The 16,670-nt window shown below is 51.1% G+C and overlaps 1 protein-coding gene across 1 annotated transcript; it reads left to right on the forward strand.

Moving 5' to 3' along the window:
* The first annotated feature begins 10,228 nt into the window (after positions 1–10,228).
* LOC121172011 (proline-rich protein 23C-like) lies at positions 10,229–11,224 on the forward strand. The gene has a single exon (XM_041003778.1). The coding sequence runs from the start codon at positions 10,229–10,231 to the stop codon at positions 11,222–11,224; it is 996 nt and encodes a 331-aa protein (XP_040859712.1).
* The last annotated feature ends 5,446 nt before the right edge of the window (positions 11,225–16,670 follow it).

The following is a 16,670-nucleotide window of genomic DNA, read 5'->3' on the forward strand; positions in this document are numbered from 1 at the left end:
TCCCTGCTTGTGTCCTGAGAAAGCAGTCTAAGATGGTGCAAAGCCTTGGGCCCCTGCACCTGCATGGGAGACCCAGAAGCTCCTGGCTCCTGGCTTCAGATTAGTCCAGCTCTAGTTGTAGTGGTCACTTGGGGAGTGAACCAGCAGAAAGAGAGAAGATCTTTCTCTGCCTCTCCATCTCTCTGTGTATCTGAATTTCCAGTAAAAATTTTTAAAGATTTATTTATTTTTATTGGAAAGGCAGATGTACAGAGAGGAGAGACAAAGGTCTTACCTCTAATGGTTCACTCCCCAGGCAGCCACAGCGGAGCTGAGCCAAGCCGAAGCCAGGAGTTTCTTCCCGTCTCCCACATGGGTGCAGGGTCCCAAAGCTTTGGACCATCCTCAACTGCTTTCCCAGGCCGCAAGCAGGGAGCCCAATGAGAAGTGGAACTGCCAGGATTTGAACTGGCACCCATATGGGATCCTGGCACATGTAAGGCGAGGATTTTAACCACTACGCTATCGCATTGGGCCCAAATTTCCAGTAAATTTTTTTTTTAATCTAAAAAACCAGTAATATTTCAGAACTAGCAAAACTGCACAAGTAACACCCTGAGACCATGTTTTCCCACATCAGGGTCTCAAACAGGTGTCAGATGACCACCCCACATTCCTGGGCACTGGTGTATTTTGGCAGCAAGTACTGACCTGTAGATACAGGAAATAAAGAAAAAATGGAAACATTTACCCTACCCACCTTCCTCTATACGTTGACTTTCCCCACCCTAATCAGAGGCCCACATGGGCAGGCATCACTCTCAACTATGTCAACAACAGTAAAAACAAAACTAAAATAATAAATACAGGAAATCATAAATTAGCCTATTTTAGGAGGTAGTGCAATGACTCAATTGGCTAATCCTCTATCTACAAGCACCAACATCTCCTATAGGCATGGGTTCCTGTCCTGGCTGCTGCATTTCCAATCCAGCTCCCCGCTTGTGGCCTGGGAAAGGAGTGGATGATGGCTCAAAGCTGTGGGCCCCTGCACATACTTAGGAAAGCCCACTCCTGGCTTTGGATTGGCTCAGCTGCAGCCGTTGCAGCCATCTGGGCAGTGAACCCGCGGATGGAAGATCTTTCTGTCTCTCCTTCTCTCTGTAAATCTCTTTTCAATGAAAATAAACACATCTTTCAAAACATTTTTATACTCTCAGGGCCTCTGCTATGGTAGCAGAAAGTACACTAAGAAAAATACACACTGTTCTTAAGGATAAATAAAGAAGGAAGTAAAATAAGTGAAATAAAAAGGAAGAGCTAATGAAAGGAAGAGGAAAGCGGTCCAGAGGAGACAGTGTAGTCCCCAGGCCTCTTGTTCCGTGGATGCAGGTCTCGGGGGGCTTTCCAAAGCAAACCACGTGCTCTCAGAAAGAATAGCTCTTACCCCTGTCTCAAGTCCTCTCCAGTGTCAAACTCCACTTCACACAGTGGCTAAGACACTACTTGAGACTCAAACACTGTGTCAGAGCTCCTTGCTGCCTCCCCGCTCTGCCTCCACTCCGGCCTCCTGCTGACGCCCACCTTGGCAGCAAGCAGGTGCTGCCCCAAGCACCTGGGTCCAGGTCGCTGTGGTGGGAGGTTCACATGGAATTCTGAGCTCCTGGATCTCTCGCTCTCTCTTTCTCCTCTCTCTATAACTCCAGCTTTCAAATAAAATTAAAATCAATCTTAAGCATATAGTATTTGTGCATTTAATCAAAATGTTAGAAACAGATGAAGAGAATTACAACTTCAGACAAGTTACTCAGTTTCTCCCAGGAGAACGCAGACAAAAACAAGGGAAGAAGTACAGGACGGAAGGTGTTGGAACACGTGGGTGGTTGCAGAGGAATGGAATGAGGGCAGACTTCACAGAGGCAAAATGAGCTGTCCATCACTGGGACAAAATACATAAAGTAAGAACTATTCCAAGTGTTCTGACCATAGAAATGAACACGGCATATAATTTAATCCCGCAGACACCCAGGAGAACAGCCTGACCCGGGACAAAGGTCCAGAAGTGAATCCCGATGTTTCAGCCTCCGAAATCAGTAGAAAATAGCTCCAAGAACAAAAAGAAAACAGAAATAAAGCTGAGTGTGGGCTCAAGGATGCCTGCGGTCAGTGTGGAAGGCAGTAGGGAATGATTGTCATGCTGTCCATAAGTCAAGGTGAGCACCAGTTACTGACATGGTGGCCTGACATGATTAGCAACCATGTGCAACCCCAGCAGCCCGTAGCCAACTTGCCCTGCACTCCACCCAACGCCCTGCGAATTGGCCGGGAAGACAGCAGAGTTGGAAAAAGGACCTGAGCTCCTTCTACCCACACGGGACACCCAAATGGAGTTCCTAGATCCTGGCTTCGGTCTGAACCAGCCCCAACCACCCCAGCCGTTGGAGAACAAGCCAACAGATGAAAGCTAGTGCTCTCCTCGTTGTGTGTATGAGCAGCCATTCATACAAATAATACTGTTTTTACAAATTTTTTAAATGCGGCGACTGAGAGTTAGCCATCGAATTTATTAATACTGGGATGAGTCATTCATGATCATAATAAGATTATAGAAGGAAGATATGGAATATTACTATAACTGATTCATTTTAAAAACTGGGGTGGGAAAGGGAGTTAAACCGATTCAAGAGAACCATTACATCAGCCGAATGTCTTCCATCTTGAGAGGCAGAGACATTGCTGCCATCTCAGAAGCTCACGCGGCAGAGCGGGGAATCACTGCAGGGTTAGTCAGGTCAGGTGAGACCGGTTGCGGATTCAGTGCTTTCCTCCAAACACATCCATCTGTGAATGCTCAGGCACCAAGCAGCCAGACGGACCAAGAGAGCGAAGCAGGAGACAGGAAAGAGTGATGAAGATGCCGATACAACCTTGGCCGCAGGGACTGTCCCTGGAAGTGAAATTCCAGACACGGAAGGAGTGAGGACCCAATAGTGTCAGCTTCAGTGGAAGAGTTGTACGATAGGTGAATTTTCCTGGAAGAAAGAGACTGACAGACTGATGGAATCTGGAGTTAGTCTGAACTACAAGGAGAGGAATGAATATTCAGAATAAACATATGGGGCCTGGCATGGTACCCTAGTGCTTCAAGTCCTTGCCTGGCAAGTTCTGAGATGTGACATAATGCTGGTTCATGTTCCAACTGCTCCATTTCCCATCCAGCTCCCTGCTTGTGGCTTGGAAAAGCAGTGGAGGATGCCCAAAGCCTTGGGACCCTGCATCCATATGACAGACTCAGAAGAAGCTCCTGGAACCCGGTTTCATATCAGCTCAACTCTGGAAATTGGGGCCTCTGGGGAGTGAACCAGTAGGTAGAAGATTCTTCTCTCGTCTCCTCCTTCTCTCTGTAAACCTGCCTTTCCAACACAAATAAACAAATTAAAATACTAACAATAAATATTTCAAACTATCATGATGGAGAATTACAACTTGGGTCATAAACAAATCAACCACATGCTTAAGGGTGGCCAGCACAGTGGTATCAGAGGCATATCATCAGCCCATTGGTGCTTGCATCCCATGTGGCATGGGTTCGAGTCCAGCTGCACCATATTGGATGCAGCCCCTGCTTACAACCTGGGAAAACAGGAGAGCATGGTCCAAGTCCTTGGGTCCCAGAATGCATGTGGTATATCTGGACAAATTCCTGCCTGCCAAATCAAGTATGGCCCAGTTTAGAGCATGAACCCGTCTTGGCACTAAACCAGTAGATATAACATTTCTCTTTCCTCACTCTTATTCAGACTTTGAGAATAACTGAGTTGCTCGGGATGTCACCGAGGTGCCAGTTCCTCTACCTACTGCCATTGTAGCTCCTTGCTTATGGCAAGAAAACCAGCACAGGATGAGCTAAAGCCGTTGGACCCTGCACCTGTACGAGAGATGTTGGAGAAGGTCAGGACTCCCAGCTTGGCATTCACTGATCTCCAGCCTTTGTGACCACTTGTAGAATGAACCAGCAAATGGATGAGATTTATCTCTGTAAATATGTCTTCCCAATAAAATTAAATAGTACTTAAGAAAAAAAAAACACTGACTTGAGATGACGTCACTTGTATCAGACCATTCAAAAATTGTCACTGCCTTCAGAAAAAAAAATCCCTGAAAGTGAATTAACATCACATTTCCGTTAGGACATATCCATTCCACGAATGCAAAGGGCGGAGGCTGCAGGGGGCGGAGGCTGCAGAGGGCGGAGGCTGCAGAGGGCGGAGGCTGCAGGGGGCGGAGGCTGCAGAGGGCGGAGGATGCAGAAGGCGGAGGATGCAGAGGGCCCTCGGCCTGCAGGGGGCGGAGGCTGCAGGGGGCGGGGCGATGCTCGCTATTTAGCTGCTGCCTGGCGGTGGACCAATTGCAGGCCAACTTTGCCTCCAGCACTGAGCCAGCACGGTGGAACACTGCGACGCCCAGGCCCAGGACTGAGACAGGAGTGGCTCCGGGAGAAGATAGGCAGGACTTGAGCCCACGCATCTGCCCACACCCTCCACACCTGCCTTCCGCACCCATCACCCGCCTCAGAAGCGCAAGCAGCACAAAGCGCCTTCGACATGCGTCGACCCCGCAGCCTCAGCACCTGCCCTGTGCCCAGCTGGCCCCCGCAGCCTGGAGAGCTGGGCCCTGCCAAGCGTCGCCGAGTGGATATGCCCGCCGCGGCCCCGGGCCACTGCCACAGCCTGGCCTATGGCACCAGTCCTGGGCCCAGCATGCCTTGGAAGAAGCCAAGGCTCTCATTCTAGCTCTCCAATGGGCAAACGCCCTAGCTCTTCAGGAGGCCAACGCCCTAGCACTGCAGGAGGCCAACGCCCTAGCACTGCAGGAGGCCAACGCCCTAGCTCTCCAAGAGGCCAACGCCCTAGCTCTCCAAGAGGCCAATGCCCTAGCTCTCCAAAGGGCCAAAGCCCTGTTCCTCCAATGGGGCGACACACTAGCTCTCCAAGCGGCCAACGCCCTAGCTCTCAAATGGGGTGACGCCCTTGCTCTCCAAGAGGCCAACACCTTTGCTTTCCAAGAGAACAATGCCCTTGCTCTCCAAGACAGCAAAGCCGTGTCTCTTCACAAGATGTTTTTGGCCTGTAAAATCCGAGAATCTTTAATAAAGTTTGACCAACATACTTAGAGGAATCTTGGCTCATTTTCCATCACTCTTCCTTTCTCTCCACATTTGTCATCTGAGCAAAGGCTACTTTCGAAGAATTCTTTCAGGGCCGGCATGGTTTCTCAACAGGCGAGTCCTGCACCTGCAGAGCTGCCATCCTTGGGCCGCTGCAGCCCTGGGAGAGCTCCAGAGGAAGCTCCCATCTGCCCATCTTGCAGCATCAGATCAGCTCAGCTGTGCCCATTAGCGCCATTTACACCATGAATTGGCAGATAGAAGCTCTCTCTCGCACTCTGACTCTAATGTTATTCTAAAAATGCTGTTTACAGATTCATTTCCACTTCTTAGGAGTCAGGCCATCCGATGGGAAGGAGGGACAGAAAGGCTTCCATCTTCTGGTTCACTCCCCAAATAGCCCCAAAGCCAGAGCTGGGCCACTCAGCAGCCGGGAGGCACGAGCTCCTTCCAGATCAGCTCCATGGCTGGAGGCTCCCAAGCACTGAGGCCGTTCTTGGCTGCCCTCCCAGGCCACAAGCAGGCTGGGATGGGCAAGTAGAGACTCAGGCTCACGTCGGCACCCACAAGCGATGCTGACGCCAGCAGCTGCAAGGCTACCGGGCTATGCCACTCTGCTGAGCCCAAATCAAACAATGCAGACAAAATATGTCGTCGAGGCTTTGAATCAAAGGATGGGAAGCAGGTAGAGAGAGAGAGTTGAAAGCACAGAGAAATTACCTAGAGTCAACCCTAGAAGAATACAGACAAAAACAGAATGAGTAGGGAACAGAGCAAGGAAGGGAAAGGAAGAGGCTAGAACACGTGGAGAGCTCCAGAGGGAGAAAATGGGCTGGAGGACAGTCTCCAGATGGTGCAAAATGAGAGAAAACCGGTCAGCAGGGACAGGTGGTTACTCAGTCAACAGACCCATTTTTCTAGTCAGTGGCTATGGGATTTCCCAAAACCAGGGCAATGCACTACCTTCAAAAGACTCATATTCTTTTTTTTTAAAGGTTTATTTTTATTATTATTATTTTTTTATTGGAAAGGCGGATATACAGAGAGGAGAGACAGAGAGGAAGATCTTCTGTCTGATGATTCACTTCCCAAGCGAGTGCAACGGCCGATGCTATGTCGATCCGAAGCCAGGAGCCTCTTCTGGGTCTCCCACGCGGGTGCAGGTTCCCAAAGCTTTGGGCTGTCCTCGACTGCTTTCCCAGGCCACAGGCAGGGAGCTGGACGGGAAGCAGGGCTGCCAGGATAGAACCGGCGCCCATATAGGATCCCGGGCGTGCAAGGCGAGGACCTTAACCACTGCGCCACCGCGCCAGGCCCAAAAGACTCATATTCTTGAACAAACAATAGGGACGGGCATTAGAGCAATAGAATGCACACCCTGTTGAACATGGGTGCTTCCCCTCTGTAATGGATTTGTAGCCTGCTAACCCCACCACACGTGGAAATACCAGCTTAGACGGAGATAGCTGCATCTCATCTATAGAACCTGCCAGACGTCAGAGCTCTGGTCCAGGGGTGGCTGTCGGGGCGCCGCCCGCTGCCTTCAACATGTCCAAACATTTCCCGAAGACTACACCTGGCCAAAATCTTATAATACTCATCCTTCGGATAATAAGCCATTGCAAATCTAGCGTGCACGCACAGCCGGGAGTTTCACGGACACGATGAGACATCATGTGTTTGACAGCACAGCATCCAGAACTCCATGGCCACAGAGCACAGTCACCACGGAGAGTATGGCTTCTACACCCTCATGGTGTCATGGTGGACTGAGAGTTGCACTGGCTGCCACCGGACAGCATTCCAGCACATCATTGTACTGCATGTCACTAGCCTGAGAAAGATCCACATTCAAAATCCTAAGAGCAAGCCCCACAAAATGTGTATTGCTCTAGCATAAAGCTAAAAGAGTGCAGCTGCTGTGTCCACTGAGAACCACTGTGCCGTGTCAGGGCTTCCATTCAGGCACAGAAACAAGACAGTAGTCAGGGATGGCTCTCCTGGACAGCGTGCTCAGGGAACGCTTCTGAGATGGAGCTGCTGGCAGGGAAGAAATGAGCACAGTTCTGGAATCTGTGCATATGCCTGTCAACTTTTAGGGAGGTTGTGGAGACCAGAGAGCTGGAGCCAAAGCCCGAAGCAAGGGGATACAGGTTGAATGGCACAGACAAGGAGGCTGGCAGGCACGTACAACACCCCACCGGCTCTTAGCATCCCGTGTGAAGCTACAGCTGTTCCAGCAGGGCAGTGATCCACGTCGGCTCTGTGTATGTGCTTCTGGTGTTTGACTCTTTCAGATGTTGGAGACCCACTGATGCCTTCATGAGATCTCCCCGGGTGTGGGCAAGCTAGGCGAGAAACAAGGAGACGCTGGACAAGTTTCCAGAGCAATTGGCTCAAGGATGGAAGGAGCAACAGCCTGCTCGCAGAAGGGAGGCGACACCATGGTGCAACTGAGGAACACACTGACAGAATGAAAATGTGTGTGCCAGGAAGACACTCACGGATGACTCTAAGGCTGGGGCTGTGCAACACGAAGGCAGAGCTGACCAACATTAACATCGGGGACACTTGGAGAGAGTTGCAACTTAGAGGAGTACAGAGAGCTCAAAGTATACCTTCCGTTTGAACTGCCGATGCTCAAAGAAAAGACAGAGTGACACCTGCTCCAAGCTTTCTGATCCAGACACCACATGGACACTTGGCTCCACTCAATAGGCATCCAGGAGAAAGGCCTGACTGTGTGTGCACTTGGAAACAAACGCGATAGCCAGAAGACGACCGGAAATGAATCCTAAGAAGCTTCAGCCTCCAGAATCGGGCAAAGAGTTCCAAGAACAAAAAGAAAGCAGCGATACAGCATGGAGTGTGAGATGAAGGAGGCCGCCAGCAGGTGGGCGGTGGGGCGGGGCAGTGTTGAAAGGAGATAAGGAATGACTGCGTCACCTGTGGCTGACCTGATTCCTGACAGGCTAAGCGACCCCTTGCAACACCAGCAGCCCGAATCCAATCACCTGCTCCAGTGTCAGGTACTCTATCCAAGTCAAGTCCCTGCTAACTGGCCTGGAAAGACAGGAGCGGTAGAAAAGGGACTTGGGCCCCACCACCCACAGGGGAGATCCAGCTGCGGTTCCTAGATCCTGCCTCTGGCCTGCCCAGCTCCAAACATCCTAGCCATTCAAAGACTGAGCCAGCAGATGGAACAGACAGCTCTCTCACTTCCCATGTGTGTGTAACTCTGGCATTCAGATACATAACCTTAGTGTTTAACTCTTAAAAATAGGGACTTGGCATTAGCACTGAATTCAGTCATTTAGTTATGGGGATTCATTACCTGAGTGAGAGTACGCATAGAATGGACTCGCTTGAAAACTGGGGTGGGGAGAGGAGCTAAGCCCATCCAAGAGAGGCTTGGTTTGAAGACTCATCACTCCAGCACACACTGTAGAATTCAATGTGGTCGCTGCAACTGGATGATGCAGCACACACAGTACATTGCTGGAGTGATGTTGGAACGAGGCCAGACGGGATGTCATCAGTGTCACCATCCCAAGGAGTCGCCGTTTCTACAAGCATGGACACTGGTTTTCTTGGAACAAGAGAGAACGTAGAAAAAACATCTCAGATGCAACACGCAGGAAAACTGTGATACCATGACCTGGCTCCAGAAAATGTCCTCTCGGTGCAGCTGTCATCTCAGAGGACAAGAAGAAAGCGGGCGTGAAAACAACAGATGAGCTGCTGGAGCTTTGAGGAGGGAGGAGAAGCATACAATATCCACGGACGAGCACGGGAGGGAGAACACACCGCTGCCACAGAAATCTCACCCAGCCCAGCGGGAAGCCCACTGGAGCCTGGTGACCCTCAAGGTCAAGTGACACCAGAAAACGGGGTGCAGTGCTTTTCCCCAGACACATGCCTCTCTCTGGAAACATCAGCTGTGCCTGGAGAGCCAGCTGCCCCACTTCCCAGTCAGCCTTCCTGCTAAGGAGCCTGGGATGGCTGCTGGCCCATGGCCTGGGTCCTGCCCCGCAGCTGAAAGACCAGCGTGCCGTGCCGGCTCCTGCCCTCTGCCTGAACCGGCCCTGGCCGATGCCTCCCTTCAGATCCAACATCCCTCTCTGCTCTTTGGTCTCTGACACTAGACCTTCAAAGGACATAAAAACATTGTGTAGTTGTCTCCATTTTATCAGACTCTTAATCATCTTGGCAGGGCTTTCATCTTCAGAAAAGTCGGTCACACATGGGTCACTTTAGAGGTTTTTTTCCCCCCCTTAAAGTATTTGTCTTGGAAAGGCAGATATACAGAGAGCAGGGGAGACAGAGAGGAAGATCTTCTGTAGGCTGGTTCACTGCTCAAATGGCGGCCTCGGCCAGAGAGAAGTCCATCCAAAGCCAGGGATCAGGGGAGTCCTTCGGGTCTCCCATGCTATGCAGGGCCTCAAGGCTTGGGGCCATCCTCTACTCATGCCCCGGCCACACGCAAGGAGCTGGGTGGCAACCCTTTACAATTTTTCAAAACACTTTGCTTTGGACAATATCTTTTCCATGGACTCCTGGAAGAAGACGGATTGCCAATCATTTCTCACAATGAGGTACTGACGTGCCATTTTTGAGTCGTCTTTCCCTCAGCACCCCAGGAACTCCCAGGAAAACATTCACCCCAAAGAGTCAGTTTAGCAATTGCCATCCGCCACCTGAACAGGTGTCTTTTCCTTTCCAGAAAGTTCTGCGGGTCTTTCGGCCTTCCACTGGCCAATAGAAACACTTCCGCATGGTGATCCACCAATCGCAGCCTCGGTCTGCAGGGGGCGGAGGCTGCAGGGGGCGGGGCGATGCTCGCTATTTAGCTGCTGCCTGGCGGTGGACCAATTGCAGGCCAACTTTGCCTCCAGCACTGAGCCAGCACGGTGGAAGACTGCGACGCCCAGGCCCAGGACTGAGACAGGAGTGGCTCCGGGAGAAGATAGGCAGGACTTGAGCCCACGCATCTGCCCACGCCCTCCACACCTGCCTTCCGCACCCATCACCCGCCTCAGAAGCGCAAGCAGCCCGCAACTCGCAGCACAAAGCGCCTTCGACATGCGTCGACCCCGCAGCCCCAGCACCTGCCCTGCGCCCAGCTGGCCCCCGCAGCCTGGAGAGCCGGGCCCTGCCAAGCGTCGCCGAGTGGATGTGCCCACCGCGGGCCCCGAGCCGCTGCCACAGCCTGGCCTATGGCACCAGTCCTGGGCCCAGCACGCCTCGGAAGACGCCAACGCTCTCCCTCTGCAAGAGGACAACGCCATAGCTCTAGAAGAAGCCGAAGCACTAGGACTACAACGGGCCGATGGCCTGGCTAGCCGTGACCCCGATGCTGTTGCGCTCCAAGAAGCCAACACTGCTGCTTTGCAAGAGGCCAACAACGCCCCAAATCTAGAAGACGGCAATAGCCTGCCTCTGCAAGAAGACAAGGCCACTGCCCATTACGAGGCCGCTGCCGGTGTGGATGCACATGGCTTGGCGCCCAGCTCGCTGAGCTCTGTGGTGGTGCTGCCCGCCGGCTCGGCCCTGTGGCTGCAGCACCCCGAGCTCGGCGTCGACCTGCTGCTGGAGCCCCCGCCCATGGCCGTCGTCACAGTGTCGCTGCTGGGATGCACGCTGCTCCTGGTGCCCCAGGGCCTCCTGGACGCCGCCGCCTCGCACTCCGGAGCCCAGGGACAGGCTCCCGGTGGCCTGCAGCTGGACGCCTTGCTGGTCGCGGTGGAACAGCTGGTCGTCGCGGGCCAGCAGCAATGGGCATGCGCCTCCGTGCCCGACGGCGCAGGCCAGGAAGATGCCTTGCAAGAAGCCGCCCCAGCCCCAGCCCCCGCCACCTCCGCTTCCGCCGCCTCTGAGCTCCTGGCTCCCAGTCCTTGGGCCGCAGCTCCCAGATCTGCCTTCGACCTCGACTACCAACTGCTGCACCCCCTCTCACCCAGCTCCTCGCTCCGGCCTCTGCCTCCCTCTCCCAGTCCAGATCCCCAGGAGCGCCCCGAGAACCCGCAGCGCCCTCGCCGCCCCGCCTGCAAGGCCCGAAGACGCCTGCTCTTCCAGTGACTCCAGCGCCACAACTCGCAACCACACCCTGCCCACCAGCCAGCTGCAGGAAGGGCAGGACCTGCACAGAGCCCTGGCTGCGCCTGCACAAGCCTCAACGGGAGACGGCGGAGGGAAGACGCTCTGCGCATGGACGCCAATCCTGCACCAGTGGCCGAGCCAGAAGCTTGGCACACGGCCCATCTATCTCCTCCAACCAACGCTGCTGGCAGCACAGTCTCCCTCGGCCCTCAAGACCGACGCTGGACCCTTCTCAAAGGCACTTGTACTCCTCCCCTCCCTTGCCTACAACCTTAGCTGAAGCACTTGGCAGAAGTCCCCACTTGTCCCACCCCTCGCCGAATCCCTTTTCTCCCACATTGGTGACTGCGTTGTTAGGGGGGAGGGGGTCTGGTTGCTGGTGGTGTTGGCCTGTGTTTTAATTTTTGCAGTGGGGGTTACTCTCAGGGCAGTTTTTCAGAATTCTCCCCATGGAACTTCTTCTCACAGAGGCCTGACAACCTCTGGGGATCTAGCAAGTAGCTCTAGAGACAGATGCTTGTCGTTTGCAAAACAAAGAACTGGGATTTCTGTCTTTGTATTATTATTATTTTCCTTTGGGGCTATGTGACAATAAAGACTTTATCAAATTATTTCCAGTGTTGCATAATTTATTTATTTGTATTGGAAATGCAGTTCACACTTTGGGAGAGGAGCAGAGACAGACAGGGAGACCCTCCAGCCAAGGAGTCAATCCATAAAGAGACAGAATGGCTGGAGCTGAGCTCAGCTGAAGCTAGGAGCCTCCTCTGGCTGTCTCCTGCAAGTGCAGGGGCCCAAGGCTTTGTGGCAACCTCAGAGGGGAAGCAAGGCCAGTGGGATTAGAACCGGCGCCCATATGGGATCCCGACACATTGCAAGGACCCAAAACACTATGCTATCGCGCTGGGCCCTCACTGCACCATTTCAGATGCAGCCCCTGCTTACAGTCTGGGAAAACAGCAGAGGATGGTCTAAGTCCTTGGGTCCCAGAACCCATGTGCTCTATTTGGAAGAGCTCCTGGGTGCCTGCTCAGTATGGCCCAGTTGAGACCATGAACCCATTTTGGCACTAAACCAGTAGATATAACATCTGTATCCTTTCTCTCTCTTACTCTCATTTAGACTTTGTGAGTAAGATAAATAAAACTTTTAAAAAGAGAAATAAGAAAAGATAATGAAGAATTTATTTTCATGGGTGGCATAATATGTATTTTTCAGCTTTTTAAGATTCCATAATTGAATTTTTGGGTCTGTAGCGCTTTTGCTACAGTTTAAACTGCTTCCAGAAATTTCTCACTATACATCACCAGTCTAATGCTGATTGCCATTATAAACAATATGTAATAAGTATCCTTTTAAGTATTCATTTTTAAATATTTGTGTTCCTAATCATGGGTAATATGATGCAGTTTTCATGTATATTCACAGTAACATTTTTATAAAGCCATTATATATAATATAATCAATATCTATTATATGTAATCAATGTATAATATATATAATCAATATATGTATGATCAATCTTTCTCTGTTTCACCTTATCATATATATCAAATTCATTGGCCCTCTTCTTTTCAATGAGAATGGCAGGGATAATCTAACACAGTTATCTTTCCCTTTTTACCCATTATTAGGAAAAAATCATGAAAGTCAAATTTTCTCCAGGCAGAGGGAATTGAAAAGGTCAAGTTGGAAGGGCCCAGCACATGAGCCTAGCAGCTAAAACCTTCTCCTTGAATGCAAATGGAGACTCTAAGGTGATCTGTGTCAACCAGTGGATTCTGCAGGAATTTTATTGTGCTTGGAATGGCGAGATAGGCAGCAGTTCATAACTGTTGAACTATCAAAACCACTTGAGCAGGACCCTCGGAGCGTGCCCCGCATCGGGGACCTGGGATGGGTGGGAGGCTGGGTGGGGCTTCTCCCTTAAAATCCCCCCTTTACCCCAGATACAGAGGAGAAAAAAAAGCAATAATGTGGAGATAATAGTCTTACCCACTTTCCTATAGCCCTTGACCCTTTGTGCCCTAATCTACTATGTAAAGATTGTCAAAAATAAAGAAAAAAAATCCTCAAATGCCAGGCAGTTTACAAAAGAGAAAATGTGTGTAAGATTATGGAAAAGTAACAGAAAATGCTGAAAAAATACAGTCTTAATAAAAGAAAGCTGATATAGCTGCATTAGAATTAGACAAAATTAACTGTTTTGCTTTATTTGTTATTTAAATTCATAGTGAAAAGGCAGATTTACGGAGAGAGAAGAGAGACAGAGAGAAAGATCTTCCTTCTTCTAGTTCACTCCCCAAATGACCACAATGCTGGAGCTGAGCCGATCCGAAGCCAGGAGCCAGGAGCTGCCTCAGGGCCTCCCACGGGGGTGTAGCCTCCCAATCGGGCCATCCTGCTCTGCTTTCCCAGACAACAAATAGAGTTCTGCGTTGGAAGTGGAGCAGCTGGGATGCCATGTGCCAACGGATGCCATATGGGTTGCCATGCTTGAAAGTGGAGGATCATCCAATGAAGCCATTGTACCATCCCCAGCAGAAGTTGCACAGGAATACAAGCATTGCCAGAAGTGGGAGCGGTCTCTCGTAATGATATAATATTAACAGAATGAAATAACAGTTCCAAATTTGTATGTACACAGCAGCCCTAAAGCATATAATACAAAGAGTAGTCAAATAAATAAATATATTCTGTTAAGATAATGGATAAAACAATGGCTGAGGCTAGATCAAGGCCAAGACCAGAAACCCCTCACAGGTGGCAGCGGCCCGAGTAACGGAACCATCTTCCACTGCTGTTCCAAAGGCACGAGCGAGGAGCTTGATCAGAAGAAGCAAAGCCAAGATTGCTGCCAGCACCCCGCCAGGTGGCCGCGGGCCAGCACGGGTGATCTGCTGCGCTGAGCGCGAGGCTAGCCCTCCATGAGCTTCGATACCAGGGTTGAGGGTCTCTCAGAATAAGGTGCAAAGCATTGGACCTCCTCTATTTTTTGAAATAATATATTATTATGATATCATTTCTTCTTTTTAATACTTAGTAGAATTCACCAGTGAAACTACTTATATCTTAAATGATATGGGGAGATTTTTAATAAATCCAATTCTTTAATGTATAATGAGTTATTCACATTTTCTTGCTTTGTCAGTTTTTCTAAAGTTTTGCTTTTGAAGAAATATTTGCATTTCACATAGCTTGCCAGGTTGATGGTCGTAAAACTGCTTAACCTCCTTTCAAAATTAAAAATAGAGCTACCCCAATGATTCAGCAACTCCAATACTGGGACTGTGTCCAAGGCAATAAAATCAGTCGGTCGCAGACGCCTCCACTCCCGTTTTCTGGCAGTGGTGTTTGTGGGAGCCAAGACATGGAATGTGTTGAAGTCTCCATCAACAGCTGCACTGATGAAGAAAATATGGTACACGTACAGTTAAATTCATCCACACAAACACATCTTTTAAAAAAAAAAGAAAGAAAAGAAACAAAGTAAATGTAAGACCTACAATCAAATCTGCTCAAAGAAAAACACAGACATGTGTAACCTGCGAGACACTGCAGCCAAAGCTGACCAGCCTGCACCTCCTCCCACTCACGGAGGCACCATAGGATGCAATCGCTCAGCCCAGCCTGGCTCTCCCCAACCCAGCTCACACGCAGGCCAAGTTTTGTAGCCCTGACCAGCCTCGTCCACCCCAGCCAAGTCCTAGCTCCAAGGCTCAGCAGCAGGAGCAGTGGCCCAGCAGCAGTCCCTGCCTCTCTGCTGCCCTCTAGCCTTAGTCTTCCGTGTGCTGGTGGGTGCTGTGTTGCAATCTGGAACCACCTGCCTTACTTCAGCGTTTGGCAATGGGTACTCAGTCCAGCTGGGCCTGATCTGCCCCATTTCCAGCTCATAGTGGTGGGTTTTGCAGCCTAACCCAGCCCTATATGAACTGGCTGGTGTTGCAACCCAACCTGGCCTGTCCCATTCCCCATCCTGGTTCCCAGGTCTGCCAGTGGATGCTGTGAACTGGCCCAGCCCAGCCTGCCCCCACACCTGACCCACACATACCCTGGCAGGTATTGTAACGTGGCCTGGTCTAGGCTGCAACCGGCCTCAATGTGGTTTTTTTTTTTTTTTAAGTCTTTATTTTTATAAAAAAAAGTCTGGATCACAGAAAGGAGATATTCAGAGAAAGATCTTCCTTCCGCTGGTTCACTCCACAAGTGGCCACAACGGCCAGAGCTGAGCTGATCTGAAGCCAGGAGCCAGGAGCATCTTTCTGGGTCTCCCGCACAGGTGCAGGTCCATCCTCCACTGCTTTCCCAGGCCACAAGCAGGGAGCTGGAAGGAAAGCAGGGCAGCCAGGATATGAACCAGCACCCATATGGGATGCTGCCATGTGTGAGGCAAGGACCTCAGCCACTAGGCCGCCGCATCAGGCCCCCAACCTCAGCTTTTTACTCACCTGCAGGGACTGTGTCCTGACAGAATTTCCCCAAGCTCTCTATCAGGTCACCTCCCAGTTGCAGACCTCACATACAAAAATGGGTGTTTATCCCAGCCTGACTTGGCCTGCCTCCTGCCCTGACAGGTACAGCAACCTTGCCCGACTGGCCCACACCCATTCCGGCTCTTACTGTTAAGTGTTACTTACACTCCAGGCCCACCTGGCCACACCCAGACCTAGCTCTCACGTGGTTCAGCAAGTGCCGAGACCAGCCTGTCTTACACCTATGCCAGCTCTTGCAAGTATCAGTGGGTGCTAGAGCCTAACCCAATGTGACAAACCCCAGATCCAGTCCACACTGATGTTGCCCCGTTCTAGCCCGGTTCACTGCCCCATTCCAGCTCTTGCACTCACTAGTGGAAACCACTACCCAGCAGGGGTATTACTTTAGCTGCCCAACCAGACCCACTCCCCAGCCACAGATCTTGCATGTGTTGGTGGTTGCTCCAACCCAGCCCAACATAACCTATCCCCTGACTTGCCCTTTGCCACCAGATGCTGCAGCCTAGCCCAGCCTATCCGCCCCCAACTCCCAACTCTTGCTGGTGGATAATGCAGCCTAAGTCTGTCCAGCCTGCCACTATCCTTTCATGCAAACCAGTAGATATGATAGCCCAGCTCTACACGGCCTGCACTCTGTCTTCGCATTCAAACATTACAGTTTGACCTGGCCCTGCCTGGTCTTCCTCCATCTCCCACTCCATGAGCCAACCCACACAAACGGAGCAACCCTGCCAGGCCTGACCCGGCTCTGAGTCAGTGCTTCCCAGCAGGAGCTACAGCCCACCAGGGGAGTTCCCCAAGCTCCCCAGTTCTTGAGTGTGCCTGTGGCTGTTGCAGCCTGGCATAGCCTGGCATGATTCCAGTGCCAGTACCCATCAGTGTCAGTTTGTTCCATGTCAAACCTAGTTACCCCCCAAGTTCTTGAGCAAACC

Source organism: Ochotona curzoniae, unplaced genomic scaffold, assembly GCF_017591425.1.
Source record: "Ochotona curzoniae isolate NIBS_2020 unplaced genomic scaffold, NIBS_Ocur_1.0 contig_1302, whole genome shotgun sequence".
Taxonomy (NCBI): Eukaryota; Metazoa; Chordata; class Mammalia; order Lagomorpha; family Ochotonidae; genus Ochotona; species Ochotona curzoniae.

Bases quoted from the DNA above. Each gene is read 5' to 3' on its own strand.
- LOC121172011 (XM_041003778.1), top strand. From the start codon at position 10,229: ATGCGTCGACCCCGCAGCCCCAGCACCTGCCCTGCGCCCAGCTGGCCC.